This window comes from Crinia signifera, chromosome 1 (genome assembly GCF_055691185.1).
Source record: "Crinia signifera chromosome 1, ASM5569118v1, whole genome shotgun sequence".
In the NCBI taxonomy this organism is placed as follows: domain Eukaryota; kingdom Metazoa; phylum Chordata; class Amphibia; order Anura; family Myobatrachidae; genus Crinia; species Crinia signifera.
Window position 1 is genome coordinate 11,960,838 of NC_139217.1, and position 27,193 is coordinate 11,988,030.

At 55.5% G+C, this 27,193-nt stretch overlaps 1 protein-coding gene across 1 annotated transcript in view; it reads right to left on the bottom strand.

Moving 5' to 3' along the window:
* Nucleotides 1-27,193, bottom strand: part of LOC146063197 (retinol dehydrogenase 11-like) — a 70,090-nt gene that overhangs the window by 15,181 nt on the left and 27,716 nt on the right. Inside the window, exons 2-3 of the mRNA XM_083175392.1 lie at nt 3,034-3,273; nt 1,218-1,307 (exon numbers count right to left, since the gene is read on the bottom strand). Of these exons, the coding sequence (XP_083031518.1) occupies nt 1,218-1,307; nt 3,034-3,273 (330 nt within the window). The remainder of the gene's footprint in view (nt 1-1,217; nt 1,308-3,033; nt 3,274-27,193) is intronic.

The following is a 27,193-nucleotide window of genomic DNA, read 5'->3' on the forward strand; positions in this document are numbered from 1 at the left end:
TGTGACCTAAGTGGCTGGGACAAAATGGCCGACAGGCTGTGTTCTGTGCTAGACCAGGGTTGCCGACTTCAAGAATCTCCTCTCCGGGACTTGCAGCAGCCGGTCTGTGAGAGGGGCCCCCTGAATCCGGAGGGTTGCCCACCTTTCCAGGGGGCTGGGAGGGGGACCCGATTTTCGTGAGACTCCCGGCCATTCCGAGAGGGTAGGCAACCCTGTTTTAGACCGGAATGTATACAGGGGGGGGGGGGAAGCACGACTTCTGTCTCCTGAGAAGATGACCACAGCAGGGGTCCTACATTTTGATGCCTAGGAATTGGACATGTGCAGGTAAGCAAGCCACCAAACTCCCTGGCTAGTCATACATCCATCCCAGGGTGACAAGCTTTAGATCTCGTTACAAGACCTCAGTGTCATCGGGACTAAACCCGCTACCCTGTGCCTTGTCTGCCCACAGTTTGTAAGGAGGTCCTAACTGTCCATTGTCCAGCAGTGAGCTGGTAACACCACAAGGACGGGGGCATAAATCTGCAGGGTATAACTGTCTCTCTCTATACTCTGCGTGTACTTCCTGGGGACCAGCCAGCAGGCTGGAGGAGACCCTGCGTGTCCTGTGCCGTCCCCCACAACAGATTCCTAGTACTTGGTGTAAGCTCGGTTCTGACATATTATTCCCTTTTATTTGTATGAGATTTCAATGTACTATATTTCCTGTCTGTCTGTAATTGTTCTGTAATCATACCTTGGAATATTTAGTATGAAATAAATAATAATTAATTCTAGCGTATTCTCCGTGTCCTTATCGAATCTATGCGCCTGTGAGGCCAAACGCTACGTAAGTGAGTTTTGTACTTGGTAATGCTGGATACAGATAAATGACACAAGAACTATCTAATATCCATATTGTTATTGATGTTGGAATTTCCTTTTGCTGGCGGCAGTGTGTGAGTTCATGAATTGTAGCATTCGCACGTGCTGGGGTATCCATAAGTCTCAGATTCTCAGATTGAGGTACCTGGGGAATCGGCCGACCAGACCGTGACACTGTATATCAGGTATACGGCACTCAGCCAGTGTCCAGGGCTTACGCAGCAGCTGCGACAGTAGCGTACGGATCAGGACTGGAGCAGACACCATCAGAACTAATGACTTACGCGGCACCTGCGACAGCAGCTCACGGATCGGGGTCAGAGCGGACACCATCAGATCTAACGACTTACCAAGCAGCAGTTGTGTCAGCAGGAAAGGCCCCAGGTGATTGGTGGCAAATGTGACCTCTAGCCCCTCCTCTGTCATGCCAAACGGTAGTCCTGTAATGACATGATACACCGGTCATGCACACGTATGTAACCAGCACCTGTACAGTGCCGCCTTATTCTAATTACAGGAGATTATATATATATATTAGATAGATATTTTATTTGTATAAAAAAATCTTTAAGTAGTATTAAAAATCACAAAGTTTAAATAATTTCTTCACTATTCTCACCACCACCCACTTCCTTTCTTCGGTCTTTTCCAATGTTTATCTTGGTAAAATAAATGATTATTAAAGATACTGGTAGTGGATTTTGTATAGAGGAAACCCATGTTCCACTGTTTATATATTGAAATATTGTCTGTATTTGTAGAGCATAAACTATTTCCCCTGATGAAGTCTTTATAAGACGAAACGCGTCGGGACATTGTTTGAACTGTAGAAGAGTTGAATAAAGAACTTACTTGGAAATCCAACATTTCTGGTTTTATGAACTTCGGTGGGACACATGGACTAATACATTAAGTTTAGGCGCTATACCACCATTTGGGAAGGGTATTGTGGTTACTGTTTCCGAGCCCTCAGGAAACCTGGTGGTTAAGCAGCCGCAACTAAAATTGGAGTCTTATCATTTCAATTGTGCATGTAAGCGCGAGAGGAGTATTGGGGTTAATCAATCTATCTATATATACACATACATACACACACACACACACACACAAGCCAGTAATCCACTCGCGCTGTACAGACTAAAGAACCTTTGAAGGATGCTGCCTTACCACAATGTCCCCAGAGGGCTAGGAGACAATTACAACAATAACACCCACTTATGGTATGGCGCCTATTATAAGCAGAAAAAAGTCCATAAATATGTAGATCCAATGTCAAGTGAAGCCAACAACGTATATTCATTCAGAACTTGTTTATTTATCTTCAAGTTGTCACAGGAAACATGTGATATACATCCCAACACGTTTCGTCAATCAAGACTTCATCAGGGGAAACAATGGATAAGTCTTCAATGAGTAAATTGTGTATGCCAGATGCTTCTGGAAAAGGGGTCTCCTATTTCTTATTAGGAGATGATCCAATATCATGTGTGGTGAATTATTTTGTGTAGTAGTCGATGTGCATTCAATCATATATCAATGTGATACCAATAAAATATTAAAGACTGCTGATCTTCCCCAGTAGCACGATCCCAAATGGGACCAATGGAAATGATGTGGTGATAACTCCATGGAAAAAAACTCTGGCATCAATATCTCTCGCTGGGATGTCTTTCTCCAACTGTTGCCTTCCCCAGTGACATCCTAGTGAGAGATATTGATGCCATTGTGACACCGCTGGTAAGAGAACCCTCATAACGCATCCACCGATGACCAACATACCTCCATATTGGCCCCGTTACCCACCTCTGTATATAGTGCAAGTGCAGGAGTAAGCGCCATACACACTAGGCGATATAGTATAAGATAGGGCCGTTCTGAGCGGTATCCTTTACTATATCATTACCGATCCAAGCTCCTCCTCTCTCATCCTACATGTTCTGATTAGGAACATCCTCATTAATGAAGGCATGGCAGTCACTCCCAAATCCCTGTACCCCCCCCCCCCCCCCCCAATCGCTCCCTTCCCCACCAGCATCGGCAAGTGTGTATGAGGTGCCAACACATGATCTCATTCCAATCAGTGTTACATCGTTCGCCCATCATTGGCCACCGATGGCACCACAGATATAGATAGATAGGATAAGATATATAAGTACATGGCCGCACCTGAAGCACCGGCGTTATTGACCAGGATGTCCAGTCTCTTCTCCTCCTGTAGCACCTGCTGGGCGAAGGCTCGGACAGAAGCCATACTGCTGGTGTCCAGGATCCGCAGGACAACGTTCTTGCTGCCCGTCTTCTTCTGGATCTCGTCCAGAGCTTTCTGACCCCGCTCACGACTCCGACATGCCAGAATCACTCGCCCATTCCGCCGGGCCAGGTCCTCGGCCACGCATCTCCCGATACCTGTCACAGTAACATCAGACGTCATAAGTAAGAGCCCCATGTACAGTCTACACAGAGAGCGGCTGATGCCGAGCCCTGAGATACAGAGCAGAGATGTGCGCGGCTCCATACTGTACACACCACACAGAGAGCGGCTGATGCCGAGCCCAGAGATACAGAGCAGAGATGTGCGCGACCCCATACTGTACACACTACACAGAGAGCGGCTGATTCCGAGCCCTGAGATACAGAGCAGAGATGTGCGCGGCCCCATACTGTACACACCACACAGAGAGCGGCCGATGCCGAGCCCTGAGATACAGAGCAGAGATGTGCGCGGCCCCATACTGTACACACTACACAGAGAGCGGCCGATGCCGAGCCCTGAGATACAGAGCAGCGATGTGCGCAGACCCATACTGTACACACCACACAGAGAGCGGCTGATGCCGAGCCCTGAGATACAGAGCAGAGATGTGCGCGGCCCCATACTGTACACACTACACAGAGAGCGGCTGATGCCGAGCCCTGAGATACAGAGCAGCGATGTGCGCAGACCCATACTGTACACACTACACAGAGAGCGGCTGATGCCGAGCCCTGAGATACAGAGCAGAGATGTGCGCGGCCCCATACTGTACACACAACACGGAGAGCGGCCGATGCCGAGCCCTGAGATACAGAGCAGCGATGTGCGCAGACCCATACTGTACACACTACACGGAGAGCGGCTGATGCCGAGCCCTGAGATACAGAGCAGAGATGTGCGCGGCCCCATACTGTACACACTACACAGAGAGCGGCTGATGCCGAGCCCAGAGATACAGAGCAGAGATGTGCGCGGCCCCATACTGTACACACCACACAGAGAGCGGCCGATGCCGAGCCCTGAGATACAGAGCAGCGATGTGCGCAGACCCATACTGTACACACTACACGGAGAGCGGCTGATGCCGAGCCCCTAGATACAGAGCAGAGATGTGCGCGGCCCCATACTGTACACACTACACGGAGAGCGGCCGATGCCGAGCCCTGAGATACAGAGCAGCGATGTGCGCAGACCCATACTGTACACACCACACAGAGAGCGGCTGATGCCGAGCCCTGAGATACAGAGCAGAGATGTGCGCGGCCCCATACTGTACACACTACACAGAGAGCGGCTGATGCCGAGCCCTGAGATACAGAGCAGCGATGTGCGCAGACCCATACTGTACACACTACACAGAGAGCGGCTGATGCCGAGCCCTGAGATACAGAGCAGAGATGTGCGCGGCCCCATACTGTACACACAACACGGAGAGCGGCCGATGCCGAGCCCTGAGATACAGGGCAGAGATGTGCGCGGCCCCATACTGTACACACCACACAGAGAGCGGCTGATGCCGAGCCCTGAGATACAGAGCAGAGATGTGCGCGGCCCCATACTGTACACACCACACAGAGAGCGGCTGATGCCGAGCCCTGAGATACAGAGCAGAGATGTGCGCGGCCCCATACTGTACACACTACACAGAGAGCGGCTGATGCCGAGCCCAGAGATACAGAGCAGAGATGTGCGCGGCCCCATACTGTACACACCACACGGAGAGCGGCCGATGCCGAGCCCTGAGATACAGAGCAGAGATGTGCGCGGCCCCATACTGTACACACCACACGGAGAGCGGCCGATGCCGAGCCCTGAGATACAGAGCAGAGATGTGCGCGGCCCCATACTGTACACACCACACGGAGAGCGGCTGATGCCGAGCCCAGAGATACAGAGCAGAGATGTGCGCGGCCCCATACTGTACACACCACACGGAGAGCGGCCGATGCCGAGCCCTGAGATACAGCGCAGAGATGTGCCCGGCCCCATACTGTACACACTACACAGAGAGCGGCTGATGCCGAGCCCAGAGATACAGAGCAGAGATGTGCGCGGCCCCATACTGTACACACCACACGGAGAGCGGCCGATGCCGAGCCCCGAGATACAGAGCAGAGATGTGCCCGGCCCCATACTGTACACACTACACAGAGAGCGGCTGATGCCGAGCCCAGAGATACAGAGCAGAGATGTGCCCGGCCCCATACTGTACACACCACACGGAGAGCGGCCGATGCCGAGCCCTGAGATACAGAGCAGAGATGTGCGCGGCCCCCATACTGTACACACCACACAGAGAGCGGCCGATGCCGAGCCCTGAGATACAGAGCAGAGATGTGCGCGGCCCCATACTGTACACACCACACAGAGAGCGGCCGATGCCGAGCCCCGAGATACAGAGCAGAGATGTGCGCGGCCCCATACTGTACACACCACACAGAGAGCGGCCGATGCCGAGCCCCGAGATACAGAGCAGAGATGTGCGCGGCCCCATACTGTACACACCACACGGAGAGCGGCCGATGCCGAGCCCTGAGATACAGAGCAGAGATGTGCGCGGCCCCATACTGTACACACTACACAGAGAGCGGCTGATGCCGAGCCCTGAGATACAGAGCAGAGATGTGCGCGGCCCCCATACTGTACACACCACACAGAGAGCGGCCGATGCCGAGCCCTGAGATACAGAGCAGAGATGTGCGCGGCCCCATACTGTACACACTACACGGAGAGCGGCCGATGCCGAGCCCCGAGATACAGTGCAGAGATGTACGCGGCCCCATACTGTACACACCACACGGAGAGCGGCTGATGGCGAGCCCTGAGATACAGAGCAGAGATGTGCGCGGCCCCATACTGTACACACCACACAGAGAGCGTCTGATGCCGAGCCCTGAGATACAGAGCAGAGATGTGCGCGGCCCCATACTGTACACACCACACAGAGAGCGGCCGATGCCGAGCCCTGAGATACAGAGCAGAGATGTGCGCGGCCCCATACTGTACACACCACACAGAGAGCGGCTGATGGCGAGCCCTGAGATACAGAGCAGAGATGTGCGTGGCCCCATACTGTACACACCACACAGAGAGCGGCTGATGCCGAGCCCCGAGATACAGTGCAGAGATGTACGCGGCCCCATACTGTACACACCACACGGAGAGCGGCTGATGGCGAGCCCTGAGATACAGAGCAGAGATGTGCGCGGCCCCATACTGTACACACCACACGGAGAGCGGCCGATGCCGAGCCCTGAGATACAGAGCAGAGATGTGCGCGGCCCCATACTGTACACACCACACAGAGAGCGGCCGATGCCGAGCCCTGAGATACAGAGCAGAGATGTGCGCGGCCCCATACTGTACACACCACACAGAGAGCGGCCGATGCCGAGCCCTGAGATACAGCGCAGAGATGTGCGCGGCCCCATACTGTACACAGTACACAGAGAGCGGCTGATGCTGAGCCCTGAGATACAGAGCAGAGATGTGCGCGGCCCCATCCTGTACACACCACACGGAGAGCGGCCGATGCCGAGCCCTGAGATACAGAGCAGAGATGTGCGCGGCCCCCATACTGTACACACCACACAGAGAGCGGCCGATGCCGAGCCCTGAGATACAGAGCAGAGATGTGCGCGGCCCCATACTGTACACACCACACAGAGAGCGGCCGATGCCGAGCCCTGAGATACAGAGCAGAGATGTGCGCGGCCCCCATACTGTACACACCACACAGAGAGCGGCCGATGCCGAGCCCTGAGATACAGAGCAGAGATGTGCGCGGCCCCATACTGTACACACCACACGGAGAGCGGCCGATGCCGAGCCCTGAGATACAGAGCAGAGATGTGCGCGGCCCCATACTGTACACACCACACGGAGAGCGGCTGATGCCGAGCCCTGAGATACAGAGCAGAGATGTGCGCGGCCCCATACTGTACACACCACACGGAGAGCGGCCGATGCCGAGCCCTGAGATACAGAGCAGAGATGTGCGCGGCCCCATACTGTACACACTACACAGAGAGCGGCTGATGCCGAGCCCTGAGATACAGAGCAGAGATGTGCGCGGCCCCATACTGTACACACCACACGGAGAGCGGCTGATGCCGAGCCCTGAGATACAGAGCAGAGATGTGCGCGGCCCCATACTGTACACACCACACAGAGAGCGGCCGATGCCGAGCCCTGAGATACAGAGCAGAGATGTGCGCGGCCCCATACTGTACACACCACACAGAGAGCGGCTGATGCCGAGCCCTGAGATACAGAGCAGAGATGTGCGCGGCCCCATACTGTACACACTACACAGAGAGCGGCTGATGCCGAGCCCTGAGATACAGAGCAGAGATGTGCGCGGCCCCATACTGTACACACCACACAGAGAGCGGCTGATGCCGAGCCCTGAGATACAGCGCAGAGATGTGCGCGGCCTCATACTGTACACACTACACAGAGAGCGGCTGATGCCGAGCCCTGAGATACAGCGCAGAGATGTGCGCGGCCCCCATACTGTACACACCACACGGAGAGCGGCTGATGGCGAGCCCTGAGATACAGAGCAGAGATGTGCGCGGCCCCATACTGTACACACTACACAGAGAGCGGCTGATGCCGAGCCCTGAGATACAGAGCAGAGATGTGCGCGGCCCCATACTGTACACACCACACGGAGAGCGGCTGATGCCGAGCCCTGAGATACAGAGCAGAGATGTGCGCGGCCCCATACTGTACACACCACACGGAGAGCGGCTGATGCCGAGCCCTGAGATACAGAGTTGTGCGCAGCCCCATACTGTACACACCACACAGAGAGCGGCTGATGCCGAGCCCTGAGATACAGAGCAGTGATGTGCGCGGCCCCATACTGTACACACTACACAGAGAGCGGCTGATGCCGAGCCCTGAGATACAGAGCAGAGATGTGCGCGGCCCCATACTGTACACACCACACGGAGAGCGGCTGATGCCGAGCCCTGAGATACAGAGCAGAGATGTGCGCGGCCCCATACTGTACACACCACACGGAGAGCGGCCGATGCCGAGCCCTGAGATACAGAGCAGAGATGTGCGCGGCCCCATACTGTACACACCACACGGAGAGCGGCTGATGCCGAGCCCTGAGATACAGAGCAGAGATGTGCGCGGCCCCATACTGTACACACCACACGGAGAGCGGCCGATGCCGAGCCCTGAGATACAGAGCAGAGATGTGCGCGGCCCGATACTGTACACACCACACGGAGAGCGGCTGATGCCGAGCCCTGAGATACAGAGCAGAGATGTGCGTGGCCCCATACTGTACACACCACACGGAGAGCGGCCGATGCCGAGCCCTGAGATACAGAGCAGAGATGTGCGCGGCCCCCATACTGTACACACCACACGGAGAACGGCCGATGCCGAGCCCTGAGATACAGAGCAGAGATGTGCGCTGCCCCATACTGTACACACCACACGGAGAGCGGCTGATGCCGAGCCCTGAGATACAGAGCAGAGATGTGCGCGGCCCCATACTGTACACACCACACAGAGAGCGGCCGATGCCGAGCCCTGAGATACAGAGCAGAGATGTGCGCGGCCCCATACTGTACACACCACACAGAGAGCGGCCGATGCCGAGCCCTGAGATACAGAGCAGAGATGTGCGCGGCCCCATACTGTACACACCACACAGAGAGCGGCCGATGCCGAGCCCTGAGATACAGCGCAGAGATGTGCGCGGCCCCATACTGTACACACCACACGGAGAGCGGCTGATGCCGAGCCCTGAGATACAGCGCAGAGATGTGCGCGGCCCCATACTGTACACACTACACGGAGAGCGGCTGATGCCGAGCCCTGAGATACAGCGCAGAGATGTGCGCGGCCCCATAGGGTAACGGCACCTACTCTATTACTGGTACAACAGCGGCTAACGGGAATATACATGTACACAACACTTGCTGCTCACTTGCCTACTTTTGAAAACTATAATCCGGGATATTACAGTAGGATGCGTCATGGCGTTCTTGATAAAAGTGACACGGGGCTGGAACGTTGATCACCAAAACACTGTTGTGACACTTTTGTTACAAGTCCTGAGCGCTGCCGCTGATATCGATTATATGCACCCACTGTTACAGGCAGGAGCACTAAGGAAGGCTCCAGGCAAGTTCCCTATTATCCAGAGTGCTGGGACACAGAGATAGAAATATATATAGTGGGCAGGTATGCAGCAGTTTGGCACTTCTTTACCATTTCTTCAGAAGTGCCTTTTTTGTACTTACAGGTTTACTTTTATAGGATTAAGTCCCCCATTTACCATTGATCACATTTACAATGCGATCTGGGTGGAATATTAATTGTAAAATGCGATCATTTCGCCCAAATGTATTAACTGCCAGATCGCAGGGACAGGGCTCCGAAAAGAGCCCGTCCCTGCGATACCCGGAGCCGGAAGTCGGGGGTCTGCGCATGCGCGGTTACGCGCTGACCCCCCCCGCGACCCTGCTGACCGCACTGCCACTGTGTTTGGATTTCTGGTGTTACCACTGTTTAGGACAAAATGCTAAGGCTTTGCCTTTAATAGCCACATTTCAAGGGGCAAATTAAATCTATCCCAAGAGGAGACAAATTACCGGAGATCCTTTAGAAACAGTCAAAAGGTGAAACTGACTAACAGGGGTCTAACTGGAATAGAAAACTAACTTACGGCACACCTCCAACAACAGACAAACCAGGGAACAAAACATAGAAGTGACCATGGGCGACCTCATCGCAAGCATCAGTGGCAAACGCAGGATTTTCAGAAGGGGGTTTCCAGAGGGGTGGAGCAAAGCACGGAGATGGACACTTAGGTGACCCAGTATATGCCGGGTCAGTTAAAGTATTATAGATAGACCAAATGTATATAAATAATAATAAAATATATATATATATAAATGCAGATTTCCACACCAGTATGTATGGAAGCAGAGCACTCTCCTTAAATCACACATCAGCCATGTGATAAAACGATAAAGTATTTAATTCCAGCTGGGTCAACACAGCGTATGGTAATCAAAGTATACAAGCCCCGACGTTTCGGTCCCAACATGGACCTTTATCAAGGAGCCTACAGGTATACAAAAAAATACAGACAGTTGGTACATGTACTGCTGAATCAAATGACAAGTACATGTTACACAAGCAAAGGCATAGTTACGTTTTTCAATGAGGCATCATATAATCAGCGGCGCAGGAACAGCCTGGGTAAGGACAGGGTCAGCCAGCTGATCTGACTGCCCCCCCGTCCGGCTATTTATACCATATGAGGGGTATGGAGCTGGGAGGCGCCACAGACACAGGTCTGACAGGCGCTATCGTACTTCCGGTAAAACCGGAAGTGCGTCGGCCGGAGGCCGGCGCTGGAACGCAGCTCTGGAGCGCACAGCTTCCGGTATAGAGCCGGGGCTGTGCGTAACTATGGCAACAGATTGTAAAACGCACGGAGTAAACATGGCAACGAGGGATACATGGGCTATAGCCTTTAGTGTATCAGTAGTAATGCGTTAATAAAGCCGTGCTGTTTGCATTTAAAGCGAGGTATAAAGCTGGGGGGGTTACCTTATAAAAACCAGGGTGAGTGACAGGAGTGTATCGCGGGTAGTGATAGTGATTGCGCTAAGGTTGGAGTGCATTTTGCTGCATTCTGCGTATAATCTACACATGGTTACTCCCTACAATCATTGGGATCACAACCGCTACCCCTATACCCACCGGTGTCCCTTATGCAGAGTTAGCACTAACCCAGAGAGACCCACACAGACCCCAGTGATACACCATATAACCACCCACCACTCCCCCAGTCACCCTCACTTCATGTCCAATTATATCTTCACACCTGGTGCCCGCCTCTCCGAAACACGGATTACACACTGTAACCCTCTACCCTCAGGTGGGTAGCTTATAATCCCTGTAATCACTATCCCACCATTCACGCGCCGTGGTGTTTCTTTAAACCATAATCACTCTTGGTGACCGATTAAATGCACTCCAACCTTAGCGCAATCACTATCACTACCCGCGATACACTCCTGTCACTTACCCTGGTTTTTATAAGGTAACCCCCCCAGCTTTATACCTCGCTTTAAATGCAAACAGCACGGCTTTATTAACGCATTACTACTGATACACTAAAGGCTATAGCCCATGTATCCCTCGTTGCCATGTTTACTCCGTGCGTTTTACAATCTGTTGCCATAGTTACGCACAGCCCCGGCTCTATACCGGAAGCTGTGCGCTCCAGAGCTGCGTTCCAGCGCCGGCCTCCGGCCGACGCACTTCCGGTTTTACCGGAAGTACGATAGCGCCTGTCAGACCTGTGTCTGTGGCGCCTCCCAGCTCCATACCCCTCATATGGTATAAATAGCCGGACGGGGGGGCAGTCAGATCAGCTGGCTGACCCTGTCCTTACCCAGGCTGTTCCTGCGCCGCTGATTATATGATGCCTCATTGAAAAACGTAACTATGCCTTTGCTTGTGTAACATGTACTTGTCATTTGATTCAGCAGTACATGTACCAACTGTCTGTATTTTTTTGTATACCTGTAGGCTCCTTGATAAAGGTCCATGTTGGGACCGAAACGTCGGGGCTTGTATACTTTGATTACCATACGCTGTGTTGACCCAGCTGGAATTAAATACTTTATCGTTTTATCACATGGCTGATGTGTGATTTAAGGAGAGTGCTCTGCTTCCATACATACTGGTGTGGAAATCTGCATTTATATATATATATATTTTATTATTATTTATATACATTTGGTCTATCTATAATACTTTAACTGACCCGGCATATACTGGGTCACCTAAGTGTCCATCTCCGTGCTTTGCTCCACCCCTCTGGAAACCCCCTTCTGAAAATCCTGCGTTTGCCACTGATGCTTGCGATGAGGTCGCCCATGGTCACTTCTATGTTTTGTTCCCTGGTTTGTCTGTTGTTGGAGGTGTGCCGTAAGTTAGTTTTATATTCCAGTTAGACCCCTGTTAGTCAGTTTCACCTTTTGACTGTTTCTAAAGGATCTCCGGTAATTTGTCTCCTCTTGGGATAGATTTAATTTGCCCCTTGAAATGTGGCTATTAAAGGCAAAGCCTTAGCATTTTGTCCTAAACAGTGGTAACACCAGAAATCCAAACACAGTGGCAGTGCGGTCAGCAGGGTCGCGGGGGGGGTCAGCGCGTAACCGCGCATGCGCAGACCCCCGACTTCCGGCTCCGGGTATCGCAGGGACGGGCTCTTTTCGGAGCCCTGTCCCTGCGATCTGGCAGTTAATACATTTGGGCGAAATGATCGCATTTTACAATTAATATTCCACCCAGATCGCATTGTAAATGTGATCAATGGTAAATGGGGGACTTAATCCTATAAAAGTAAACCTGTAAGTACAAAAAAGGCACTTCTGAAGAAATGGTAAAGAAGTGCCAAACTGCTGCATACCTGCCCACTATATATATTTCTATCTCTGTGTCCCAGCACTCTGGATAATAGGGAACTTGCCTGGAGCCTTCCTTAGTGCTCCTGCCTGTAACAGTGGGTGCATATAATCGATATCAGCGGCAGCGCTCAGGACTTGTAACAAAAGTGTCACAACAGTGTTTTGGTGATCAACGTTCCAGCCCCGTGTCACTTTTATCAAGAACGCCATGACGCATCCTACTGTAATATCCCGGATTATAGTTTTCAAAAGTAGGCAAGTGAGCAGCAAGTGTTGTGTACATGTATATTCCCGTTAGCCGCTGTTGTACCAGTAATAGAGTAGGTGCCGTTACCCTATGGGGCCGCGCACATCTCTGCGCTGTATCTCAGGGCTCGGCATCAGCCGCTCTCCGTGTAGTGTGTACAGTATGGGGCCGCGCACATCTCTGCTCTGTATCTCAGGGCTCGGCATCGGCCGCTCTCCGTGTAGTGTGTACAGTATGGGGCCGCGCACATCTCTGCGCTGTATCTCAGGGCTCGGCATCAGCCGCTCTGTGTAGTGTGTACAGTATGGGGCCGCGCACATCTCTGCTCTGTATCTCAGGGCTCGGCATCGGCCGCTCTCCGTGTAGTGTGTACAGTATGGGGCCGCGCACATCTCTGCTCTGTATCTCAGGGCTCGGCATCAGCCGCTCTCCGTGTGTTGTGTACAGTATGGGGCCGCGCACATCTCTGCTCTGTATCTCAGGGCTCGGCATCAGCCGCTCTCTGTGTGGTGTGTACAGTATGGGGCCGCGCACATCTCTGCTCTGTATTTTAGGGCTCGGCATCAGCCGCTCTCCGTGTGGTGTGTACAGTATGGGGCCGCGCACATCTCTGCTCCGTATCTCAGGGCTCGGCATCAGCCGCTCTCTGTGTGGTGTGTACAGTATGGGGCCGCGCACATCTCTGCTCTGTATCTCAGGGCTCGGCATCAGCCGCTCTCTGTGTAGTGTGTACAGTATGGGGCCGCGCACATCTCTGCTCTGTATCTCAGGGCTCGGCATCGGCCGCTCTCTGTGTGGTGTGTACAGTATGGGGCCGCGCACATCTCTGCTCTGTATCTCAGGGCTCGGCATCGGCCGCTCTCTGTGTGGTGTGTACAGTATGGGGCCGCGCACATCTCTGCTCTGTATCTCAGGGCTCGGCATCAGCCGCTCTCTGTGTAGTGTGTACAGTATGGCGCCGCGCACATCTCTGCGCTGTATCTCAGGGCTCGGCATCGGCCGCTCTCTGTGTGGTGTGTACAGTATGGGGCCGCGCACATCTCTGCTCTGTATCTCAGGGCTCGGCATCGGCCGCTCTCCGTGTGGTGTGTACAGTATGGGGCCGCGCACATCTCTGCTCTGTATCTCAGGGCTCGGCATCAGCCGCTCTCTGTGTAGTGTGTACAGTATGGGGCCGCGCACATCTCTGCTCTGTATCTCAGGGCTCGGCATCGGCCGCTCTCTGTGTAGTGTGTACAGTATGGGGGCCGCGCACATCTCTGCTCTGTATCTCAGGGCTCGGCATCAGCCGCTCTCCGTGTGGTGTGTACAGTATGGGGCCGCGCACATCTCTGCTCTGTATCTCAGGGCTCGGCATCGGCCGCTCTCCGTGTGGTGTGTACAGTATGGGGCCGCGCACATCTCTGCTCTGTATCTCAGGGCTCGGCATCGGCCGCTCTCCGTGTGGTGTGTACAGTATGGGGCCGCGCACATCTCTGCTCTGTATCTCAGGGCTCGGCATCAGCCGCTCTCCGTGTGGTGTGTACAGTATGGGGCCGCGCACATCTCTGCTCTGTATCTCAGGGCTCGGCATCGGCCGCTCTCTGTGTGGTGTGTACAGTATGGGGCCGCGCACATCTCTGCTCTGTATCTCAGGGCTCGGCATCGGCCGCTCTCCGTGTGGTGTGTACAGTATGGGGCCGCGCACATCTCTGCGCTGTATCTCAGGGCTCGGCATCAGCCGCTCTCTGTGTGGTGTGTACAGTATGGGGCCGCGCACATCTCTGCTCCGTATCTCAGGGCTCGGCATCAGCCGCTCTCTGTGTGGTGTGTACAGTATGGGGCCGCGCACATCTCTGCTCTGTATCTCAGGGCTCGGCATCGGCCGCTCTCTGTGTAGTGTGTACAGTATGGGGCCGCGCACATCTCTGCTCTGTATCTCAGGGCTCGGAATCAGCCGCTCTCCGTGTGGTGTGTACAGTATGGGTCCGCGCACATCTCTGCTCTGTATCTCAGGGCTCGGCATCGGCCGCTCTCTGTGTGGTGTGTACAGTATGGGGCCGCGCACATCTCTGCTCTGTATCTCAGGGCTCGGCATCGGCCGCTCTCTGTGTAGTGTGTACAGTATGGGTCCGCGCACATCTCTGCTCTGTATCTCAGGGCTCGGCATCAGCCGCTCTCCGTGTGGTGTGTACAGTATGGGGCCGCGCACATCTCTGCTCTGTATCTCAGGGCTCGGCATCGGCCGCTCTCTGTGTGGTGTGTACAGTATGGGGCCGCGCACATCTCTGCTCTGTATCTCAGGGCTCGGCATCGGCCGCTCTCCGTGTGGTGTGTACAGTATGGGGCCGCGCACATCTCTGCTCTGTATCTCAGGGCTCGGCATCGGCCGCTCTCCGTGTGGTGTGTACAGTATGGGGCCGCGCACATCTCTGCTCTGTATCTCTGGGCTCGGCATCAGCCGCTCTCCGTGTGGTGTGTACAGTATGGGGCCGCGCACATCTCTGCTCTGTATCTCAGGGCTCGGCATCGGCCGCTCTCCGTGTGGTGTGTACAGTATGGGGCCGCGCACATCTCTGCTCTGTATCTCAGGGCTCGGCATCGGCCGCTCTCTGTGTGGTGTGTACAGTATGGGGCCGCGCACATCTCTGCTCTGTATCTCAGGGCTCGGCATCGGCCGCTCTCCGTGTAGTGTGTACAGTATGGGGCCGCGCACATCTCTGCTCTGTATCTCAGGGCTCGGCATCAGCCGCTCTCTGTGTGGTGTGTACAGTATGGGGCCGCGCACATCTCTGCGCTGTATCTCAGGGCTCGGCATCGGCCGCTCTCCGTGTGGTGTGTACAGTATGGGGCCGCGCACATCTCTGCTCTGTATCTCAGGGCTCGGCATCGGCCGCTCTCCGTGTGGTGTGTACAGTATGGGGCCGCGCACATCTCTGCTCTGTATCTCAGGGCTCGGCATCGGCCGCTCTCTGTGTAGTGTGTACAGTATGGGGCCGCGCACATCTCTGCTCTGTATCTCAGGGCTCGGCATCGGCCGCTCTCTGTGTGGTGTGTACAGTATGGGGCCGCGCACATCTCTGCTCTGTATCTCTGGGCTCGGCATCAGCCGCTCTCCGTGTGGTGTGTACAGTATGGGTCCGCGCACATCTCTGCTCTGTATCTCAGGGCTCGGCATCGGCCGCTCTCCGTGTGGTGTGTACAGTATGGGGCCGCGCACATCTCTGCTCTGTATCTCAGGGCTCGGCATCGGCCGCTCTCCGTGTGGTGTGTACAGTATGGGGCCGCGCACATCTCTGCTCTGTATCTCAGGGCTTGGCATCGGCCGCTCTCCGTGTGGTGTGTACAGTATGGGGCCGCGCACATCTCTGCTCTGTATCTCAGGGCTCGGCATCGGCCGCTCTCCGTGTGGTGTGTACAGTATGGGGCCGCGCACATCTCTGCTCTGTATCTCAGGGCTCGGCATCAGTCGCTCTCTGTGTAGTGTGTACAGTATGGGGCCGCGCACATCTCTGCTCTGTATCTCAGGGCTCGGCATCGGCCGCTCTCCGTGTGGTGTGTACAGTATGGGGCCGCGCACATCTCTGCTCTGTATCTCAGGGCTCGGCATCAGTCGCTCTCTGTGTAGTGTGTACAGTATGGGGCCGCGCACATCTCTGCTCTGTATCTCAGGGCTCGGCATCAGCCGCTCTCCGTGTGGTGTGTACAGTATGGGGCCGCGCACATCTCTGCTCTGTATCTCTGGGCTCGGCATCGGCCGCTCTCCGTGTGGTGTGTACAGTATGGGGGCCGCGCACATCTCTGCTCTGTATCTCGGGGCTCGGCATCGGCCGCTCTCCGTGTAGTGTGTACAGTATGGGGCCGCGCACATCTCTGCTCTGTATCTCAGGGCTCGGCATCGGCCGCTCTCCGTGTGGTGTGTACAGTATGGGGCCGCGCACATCTCTGCTCTGTATCTCAGGGCTCGGCATCAGCCGCTCTCTGTGTGGTGTGTACAGTATGGGGCCGCGCACATCTCTGCGCTGTATCTCAGGGCTCGGCATCGGCCGCTCTCCGTGTGGTGTGTACAGTATGGGGCCGCGCACATCTCTGCTCTGTATCTCAGGGCTCGGCATCAGCCGCTCTCCGTGTAGTGTGTACAGTATGGGGCCGCGCACATCTCTGCTCTGTATCTCAGGGCTCGGCATCAGCCGCTCTCCGTGTGGTGTGTACAGTATGGGGCCGCGCACATCTCTGCTCTGTATCTCAGGGCTCGGCATCGGCCGCTCTCCGTGTGGTGTGTACAGTATGGGGCCGCGCACATCTCTGCTCTGTATCTCAGGGCTCGGCATCGGCCGCTCTCCGTGTGGTGTGTACAGTATGGGGCCGCGCACATCTCTGCTCTGTATCTCTGGGCTCGGCATCGGCCGCTCTCCGTGTGGTGTGTACAGTATGGGGCCGCGCACATCTCTGCGCTGTATCTCAGGGCTCGGCATCAGCCGCTCTCTGTGTAGTGTGTACAGTATGGGGCCGCGCACATCTCTGCTCTGTATCTCAGGGCTCGGCATCGGCCGCTCTCCGTGTGGTGTGTACAGTATGGGGCCGCGCACATCTCTGCTCTGTATCTCAGGGCTCGGCATCGGCCGCTCTCCGTGTGGTGTGTACAGTATGGGGCCGCGCACATCTCTGCTCTGTATCTCGGGGCTCGGCATCGGCCGCTCTCTGTGTGGTGTGTACAGTATGGGGCCGCGCACATCTCTGCTCTGTATCTCGGGGCTCGGCATCGGCCGCTCTCTGTGTGGTGTGTACAGTATGGGGCCGCGCACATCTCTGCTCTGTATCTCAGGGCTCGGCTCAGGATACATGGGCTATAGCCTTTAGTGTATCAGTAGTAATGCGTTAATAAAGCCGTGCTGTTTGCATTTAAAGCGAGGTATAAAGCTGGGGGGGTTACCTTATAAAAACCAGGGTGAGTGACAGGAGTGTATCGCGGGTAGTGATAGTGATTGCGCTAAGGTTGGAGTGCATTTAATCGGTCACCAAGAGTGATTATGGTTTAAAGAAACACCACGGCGCGTGAATGGTGGGATAGTGATTACAGGGATTATAAGCTACCCACCTGAGGGTAGAGGGTTACAGTGTGTAATCCGTGTTTCGGAGAGGCGGGCACCAGGTGTGAAGATATAATTGGACATGAAGTGAGGGTGACTGGGGGAGTGGTGGGTGGTTATATGGTGTATCACTGGGGTCTGTGTGGGTCTCTCTGGGTTAGTGCTAACTCTGCATAAGGGACACCGGTGGGTATAGGGGTAGCGGTTGTGATCCCAATGATTGTAGGGAGTAACCATGTGTAGATTATACGCAGAATGCAGCAAAATGCACTCCAACCTTAGCGCAATCACTATCACTACCCGCGATACACTCCTGTCACTCACCCTGGTTTTTATAAGGTAACCCCCCCAGCTTTATACCTCGCTTTAAATGCAAACAGCACGGCTTTATTAACGCATTACTACTGATACACTAAAGGCTATAGCCCATGTATCCCTCGTTGCCATGTTTACTCCGTGCGTTTTACAATCTGTTGCCATAGTTACGCACAGCCCCGGCTCTATACCGGAAGCTGTGCGCTCCAGAGCTGCGTTCCAGCGCCGGCCTCCGGCCGACGCACTTCCGGTTTTACCGGAAGTACGATAGCGCCTGTCAGACCTGTGTCTGTGGCGCCTCCCAGCTCCATACCCCTCATATGGTATAAATAGCCGGACGGGGGGGCAGTCAGATCAGCTGGCTGACCCTGTCCTTACCCAGGCTGTTCCTGCGCCGCTGATTATATGATGCCTCATTGAAAAACGTAACTATGCCTTTGCTTGTGTAACATGTACTTGTCATTTGATTCAGCAGTACATGTACCAACTGTCTGTATTTTTTTGTATACCTGTAGGCTCCTTGATAAAGGTCCATGTTGGGACCGAAACGTCGGGGCTTGTATACTTTGATTACCATACGCTGTGTTGACCCAGCTGGAATTAAATACTTTATCGTTTTATCACATGGCTGATGTGTGATTTAAGGAGAGTGCTCTGCTTCCATACATACTGGTGTGGAAATCTGCATTTATTCATTTGGGGCATGCTGTTGCATGTACCTCTGCCGGGCACCCCTCTGCTGTCTCCATTTGGGTGAGAGTGCGGTCATTCCACTATATATATATATATATATATATATATATATATATATATATATATATATATATATATATATATATATATATATATATATATATATATATATATATATATATATATATATATATATATATATGTGACGGTAGCTAGCAAGCAGCGGCACTCAACAGGATTTGTGATAGTGGCAAAAGGTTTTTAATCCAACGTTTCGAGGCTCCAAAATAGCCCCTTTGTCAAGGTGTACACCTTGACAAAGGGGCTATTTTGGAGCCTCGAAACGTTGGATTAAAAACCTTTTGCCACTATCACAAATCCTGTTGAGTGCCGCTGCTTGCTAGCTACCGTCACATATACCCATCTTCCGGAGGGCACCCAGGTTGTTGGACACTTTGAGGTTGAGTGCCGGACTGACTGGAACTGTGTATATATATATATATATATATATATATATATATATATATATATATATATATATATATATATATATATATATATATACACATACACATACATATATATACATAAGGGGCGTCAACAGCAGTGTACACCCCTAGGCATAGCAATGTATTGGGGCACCTACAGATCCTCCAGCGGTAGGGGTGGGGGGTTGCTATGATGTCCCGCGGGTGGTAGGGGGTATTATATCAACCGCTCAGCATGTAGGGCCTGGATCAGTAATTTCCACTAATTACCCCTTTACTGCACAGATGGCGGGAGATGGGGTGGGAGATGGGGGCATTGGGCTGAATGAAGGGGCCCTGATACATAACTTCCAGGGTGGCAGAGGATGTTTAATACGCAGAGGAGGGGTGTATAGTGGAGTGGGGTAATTATTCATAATTTTCTGGTGGGAGGACAGCTTGCTTGACTACAGATATCTCCAGTTCCCAGAAATAGATTTCTAAGATTTTAATGGAATTAAAAACTAGAGAATCCCACCTACCAAATGGTACTGGGGACTAGGGGATGAGAGTTCAGGAGGCAGAGCAATCTGCCAACGAGCATATAAACCTACAGTACATACCAGGTGTGTGGCGCTGGAGCTGGAGCAGTAACCAGCTGCTGGAAGACTCTGGTTCTGGGCACAGTAAAGACAAGCTACTAGTGTCCTTCAAAGGGGGAGAATCCCAGCTTTTGGAATATACCCCCAGAAAAACTCTAAGTCAGAGAGAACCTGAAATATCTCTCTGGGAAAAGCAATTAACAGGCTTGGATGGGGACCACTGCTTTGAAGTCAGATATCTCCGGTTCCCATGGGCCGATTTTTAAAATTCTTGTACCCATGAAAAGAGGGAACCCTCAGCTTTCAGCCTCCTGGGGGGGGGGGGGGTGTTTTCTGGGTACTCAGAACCCCCCCCCCCTGCGTGCGCTACTGAGCATAAGAATAACACCACACACACAACAATGTAACAACACACAACGGCACAGGTACAGAATAGTACCAAGGACAGGGAAATAACCCTGCTGGGGTTGAGGTAAGTAAATGGCGCAGACCTGCGGCAAACTCAGGAGCTCCCAGAGGGAAAATTAGCAAGCGTGGACTCGTCACATAAATGAGAACACTGTCCAAAATGAGGAAACCAACAAATAGTATATAAATGAAACCTGGCCTCCAACGTGCAACACTTACGGTTCACCGGAACCAGACCAGGACTGGCAATAAGCCCGAACCCAGGAGCTGATGAACCGGACAAGCCAGGAGCAAGTGAAACCTAAAGAGAGGCAGGTGACTAACAAACGGGAGCTGGTAGCTGGATGTATACTGGAACAGGCCTGGAAGTTAGAACACCGGATGGCCCAGATTGTCCGGACTGCTGGAACCTGTGTGCTGGTAACCGGAAACTAGTAGCTGGAAGCTGGAAGCTAGCACCTGGGAACAAAAGCTGAAGCATCAGGGTTTCATACCTCCCAGCATGCCCCTCTCCTTCAGGGACACAATGCTCTGCTCCTGGGCTTCCCTGGTAATGTATGATTGCCAGCACCTGTGGTGACACCTTTTTTATCAGTTACCTGGCATCTCACAGGTGCTGGCAATCCTACATTATCCATACCTCCCAGCATGCCCCTCTCCAGGAGGACACAATGCTCTGTTCCTGGGCTTCCCTGGTAATGTATGATTGCCAGCACCTGTGGTGACACCTTTCTTATCAGTTACCCAGCTTCTCACAGGTGCTGGCAATCATACATTATCCATACCTCCCAGCATGCCCCTCTCCAGGAGGACACAATGCTCTGTTCCTGGGCTTCCCTGGTAATGTATGATTGCCAGCACCTGTGGTGACACCTTTCTTATCAGTTACCTAGCTCCCCACAGGTGCTGGTAATCCTACATTATCCATACCTCCCAGCATGCCCCTCTCCAGGAGGACACAGTGCTCTGTACCTGGACTTCCCTGGTAATGTATGATTGCCAGCACCTGTGGTGACACCTTTCTTATCAGTTACCTAGCTCCCCACAGGTGCTGGCAATCCTACATTATCCATACCTCCCAGCATGCCCCTCTCCAGGAGGACACAGTGCTCTGTACCTGGACTTCCCTGGTAATGTATGATTGCCAGCACCTGTGGTGACACCTTTCTTATCAGTTACCTAGCTCCCCACAGGTGCTGGCAATCATACATTATCCATACCTCCCAGCATGCCCCTCTCCAGGAGGACACAATGCTCTGTTCCTGGGCTTCCCTGGTAATGTATGATTGCCAGCACCTGTGGTGACACCTTTCTTATCAGTTACCTAGCTCCCCACAGGTGCTGGTAATCCTACATTATCCATACCTCCCAGCATGCCCCTCTCCAGGAGGACACAGTGCTCTGTACCTGGACTTCCCTGGTAATGTATGATTGCCAGCACCTGTGGTGACACCTTTCTTATCAGTTACCTAGCTCCCCACAGGTGCTGGCAATCCTACATTATCCATACCTCCCAGCATGCCCCTCTCCAGGAGGACACAATGCTCTGTTCCTGGGCTTCCCAGGTAATGTATGATTGCCATCACCTGTGGTGACATCTTTCTTATCAGTTACCTAGCTCCCCACAGGTGCTGGCAATCCTACATTATCCATACCTCCCAGCATGCCCCTCTCCAGGAGGACACAATGCTCTGTTCCTGGGCTTCCCAGGTAATGTATGATTGCCATCACCTGTGGTGACATCTTTCTTATCAGTTACCTAGCTCCCCACAGGTGCTGGCAATCCTACATTATCCATACCTCCCAGCATGCCCCTCTCCAGGAGGACACAATGCTCTGTTCCTGGGCTTCCCTGGTAATGTATGATTGCCAGCACCTGTGTTGAAGCACCTATCTCACCAATTAACCTGTTCAACACAGATGAAGAGAATCATGCATTAAGTGGAAAGCCCAGGAGCAGAACATTTATCTCCTGGAGAGGGTCATGTTGGGAGGTATGGGGTTTGCGTCTGGAGTCCCTATAACAGGAGCAAGCACCAGTGAACATTGCTGCAGAGGCACCAGCTTCCTGCAGCACAGATTACCTCCAGGTGAGCAGCCAGACCAGATCATGAGCTTAATCAGGCAACAGCCTTGTATGCAAACCAGTCACACAGAATAGAGCTGCAATAGCATAGACTCACCACAGGAGGCCACCAGAGAGTCCCACACCAGAAACAGACTATTGGAAAACTCAAGACAAGAAGTAATCAAAGGATTAAGGACACTGTGATGTTATGTGCAGTAAAAGGACTATAACTATATCCAACTATGACTATTACTAAACATAACATCATAAACAGTGTTTTATAGCTGTTATTACAGTAGTCTAAGCTAATTGCTATATGCTGTTCTCAGGGCCGTAACTAGGGGGGGGGGGGGGCTGGAGGGTCACTCGCACCGGGCGCTGGAGGGGGGGCGCTAGTGTGAGGTCCTGGCAGTGGGTCCGGGGATGGGCAGCGGGGTCAGCGTCCGCCAATTCTTTTCAAAGTCATCAGCACTTCCCGCCGCCAGGCAGATAACGCCAGTCCCTGGACCCCTGGACGCTGCCTACCCCCGCTGGCTGCACATGTTGGCTGCCGCTACACCAGTCTCTGGACCCCTGGAGGCTGCCTACCCCCGCTGGCTGCACATGTTGGCTGCCGCTACACCAGTCCCTGGACCCCTGGATGCTGCCTACCTCCGCTGGCTGCACATGTTGGCTGCCGCTACACCAGTCCCTGGACCCCTGGACGCTGCCTACCTCGGCTGGCTGCACATGTTGGCTGCCGCTACACCAGTCCCTGGACCCCTGGACGCTGCCTACCTCCGCTGGCTGCACATGTTGGCTGCCGCTACACCAATCCCTGGACCCCTGGACGCTGCCTACCTCCGCTGGCTGCACATGTTGGCTGCCGCTACACCAGTCCCTGGACCCCTGGACGCTGCCTACCTCCGCTGGCTGCACATGTTGGCTGCCGCTACACCAGTCCCTGGACCCCTGGATGCTGCCTACCCCCGCTGGCTGCACATGTTGGCTGCCGCTACACCAGTCCCTGGACCCCTGGACGCTGCCTACCCCCGCTGGCTGCCGCTACACCAGTCCCTGGACCCCTGGACGCTGCCTACCCCCGCTGGCTGCCGCTACACCAGTCCCTGGACCCCTGGACGCTGCCTACCTCCGCTGGCTGCACATGTTGGCTGCCGCTACACCAGTCCCTGGACCCCTGGACGCTGCCTACCCCCGCTGGCTGCACATGCTGGCTGCCGCTACACCAGTCCCTGGACCCCTGGACGCTGCCTACCCCCGCTGGCTGCACATGCTGGTTGCCGCTACACCAGTCCCTGGACCCCTGGACGCTGCCTACCTCCGCTGGCTGCACACAGGTATGTTGGCTGCCGCTACACCAGTCCCTGGACCCCTGGACGCTGCCTACCCCCGCTGGCTGCCGCTACACCAGTCCCTGGACCCCTGGACGCTGCCTACCTCCGCTGGCTGCACATGTTGGCTGCCGCTACACCAGTCCCTGGACCCCTGGACGCTGCCTACCCCCGCTGGCTGCACATGTTGGCTGCCGCTACACCAGTCCCTGGACCCCTGGACGCTGCCTACCTCCGCTGGCTGCACATGCTGGTTGCCGCTACACCAGTCCCTGGACCCCTGGACGCTGCCTACCCCCGCTGGCTGCCGCTACACCAGTCCCTGGACCCCTGGACGCTGCCTACCCCCGCTGGCTGCACATGCTGGCTGCCGCTACACCAGTCCCTGGACCCCTGGACGCTGCCTACCCCCGCTGGCTGCACATGCTGGCTGCCGCTACACCAGTCCCTGGACCCCTGGACGCTGCCTACCCCCGCTGGCTGCACATGCTGGCTGCCGCTACACCAGTCCCTGGACCCCTGGACGCTGCCTACCCCCGCTGGCTGCACATGTTGGCTGCCGCTACACCAGTCCCTGGACCCCTGGACGCTGCCTACCTCCGCTGGCTGCACATGCTGGCTGCCGCTACACCAGTCCCTGGACCCCTGGACGCTGCCTACCTCCGCTGGCTGCACATGTTGGCTGCCGCTACACCAGTCCCTGGACCCCTGGACGCTGCCTACCTCCGCTGGCTGCACATGTTGGCTGCCGCTACACCAGTCCCTGGACCCCTAGACGCTGCCTACCTCCGCTGGCTGCCGCTACACCAGTCCCTGGACCCCTGGACGCTGCCTACCTCCGCTGGCTGCACATGTTGGCTGCCGCTACACCAGTCCCTGGACCCCTGGATGCTGCCTACCCCCGCTGGCTGCACATGTTGGCTGCCGCTACACCAGTCCCTGGACCCCTGGACGCTGCCTACCTCCGCTGGCTGCACATGCTGGTTGCCGCTACACCAGTCCCTGGACCCCTGGACGCTGCCTACCCCCGCTGGCTGCCGCTACACCAGTCCCTGGACCCCTGGACGCTGCCTACCTCCGCTGGCTGCACATGTTGGCTGCCGCTACACCAGTCCCTGGACCCCTGGACGCTGCCTACCCCCGCTGGCTGCACATGCTGGCTGCCGCTACACCAGTCCCTGGACCCCTGGACGCTGCCTACCCCCGCTGGCTGCACATGCTGGCTGCCGCTACACAAGTCCCTGGACCCCTGGACGCTGCCTACCTCCGCTGGCTGCACATGTTGGCTGCCGCTACACCAGTCCCTGGACCCCTGGACGCTGCCTACCCCCGCTGGCTGCACATGTTGGCTGCCGCTACACCAGTCCCTGGACCCCTGGACGCTGCCTACCCCCGCTGGCTGCACATGTTGGCTGCCGCTACACCAGTCCCTGGACCCCTGGACGCTGCCTACCTCCGCTGGCTTCACATGTTGGCTGCCGCTACACCAGTCCCTGGACCCCTGGATGCTGCCTACCCCCGCTGGCTGCACATGTTGGCTGCCGCTACACCAGTCCCTGGACCCCTGGACGCTGCCTACCTCCGCTGGCTGCACATGTTGGCTGCCGCTACACCAGTCCCTGGACCCCTGGACGCTGCCTACCCCCGCTGGCTGCCGCTACACCAGTCCCTGGACCCCTGGACGCTGCCTACCTCCGCTGGCTGCACATGCTGGCTGCCGCTACACCAGTCCCTGGACCCCTGGACGCTGCCTACCCCCCCGCTGGCTGCACATGTTGGCTGCCGCTACACCAGTCCCTGGACCCCTGGACGCTGCCTACCCCCGCTGGCTGCACATGCTGGCTGCCGCTACACCAGTCCCTGGACCCCTGGACGCTGCCTACCCCCGCTGGCTGCACATGCTGGTTGCCGCTACACCAGTCCCTGGACCCCTGGACGCTGCCTACCCCCGCTGGCTGCACATGTTGGCTGCCGCTACACCAGTCCCTGGACCCCTGGACGCTGCCTACCCCCGCTGGCTGCACATGCTGGCTGCCGCTACACCAGTCCCTGGACCCCTGGACGCTGCCTACCTCCGCTGGCTGCACATGTTGGCTGCCGCTACACCAGTCCCTGGACCCCTGGAGGCTGCCTACCCCCGCTGGCTGCACATGTTGGCTGCCGCTACACCAGTCCCTGGACCCCTGGACGCTGCCTACCTCCGCTGGCTGCACATGTTGGCTGCCGCTACACCAGTCCCTGGACCCCTGGATGCTGCCTACCTCCGCTGGCTGCACATGTTGGCTGCCGCTACACCAGTCCCTGGACGCTGCCTACCTCCGCTGGCTGCACATGTTGGCTGCCGCTACACCAGTCCCTGGACCCCTGGATGCTGCCTACCTCCGCTGGCTGCACATGTTGGCTGCCGCTACACCAGTCCCTGGACCCCTGGACGCTGCCTACCTCCGCTGGCTGCACATGTTGGCTGCCGCTACACCAGTCCCTGGACCCCTGGATGCTGCCTACCCCCGCTGGCTGCACATGTTGGCTGCCGCTACACCAGTCCCTGGACCCCTGGACGCTGCCTACCTCCGCTGGCTGCACATGCTGGTTGCCGCTACACCAGTCCCTGGACCCCTGGACGCTGCCTACCCCCGCTGGCTGCCGCTACACCAGTCCCTGGACCCCTGGACGCTGCCTACCTCCGCTGGCTGCACATGTTGGCTGCCGCTACACCAGTCCCTGGACCCCTGGACGCTGCCTACCCCCGCTGGCTGCACATGCTGGCTGCCGCTACACCAGTCCCTGGACCCCTGGACGCTGCCTACCCCCGCTGGCTGCACATGCTGGCTGCCGCTACACCAGTCCCTGGACCCCTGGACGCTGCCTACCTCCGCTGGCTGCAAATGTTGGCTGCCGCTACACCAGTCCCTGGACCCCTGGACGCTGCCTACCCCCGCTGGCTGCACATGTTGGCTGCCGCTACACCAGTCCCTGGACCCCTGGACGCTGCCTACCTCCGCTGGCTGCACATGTTGGCTGCCGCTACACCAGTCCCTGGACCCCTGGACGCTGCCTACCTCCGCTGGCTGCACATGTTGGCTGCCGCTACACCAGTCCCTGGACCCCTAGACGCTGCCTACCTCCGCTGGCTGCCGCTACACCAGTCCCTGGACCCCTGGACGCTGCCTACCTCCGCTGGCTGCACATGTTGGCTGCCGCTACACCAGTCCCTGGACCCCTGGACGCTGCCTACCTCCGCTGGCTGCACATGTTGGCTGCCGCTACACCAGTCCCTGGACCCCTGGATGCTGCCTACCCCCGCTGGCTGCACATGTTGGCTGCCGCTACACCAGTCCCTGGACCCCTGGACGCTGCCTACCTCCGCTGGCTGCACATGTTGGCTGCCGCTACACCAATCCCTGGACGCTG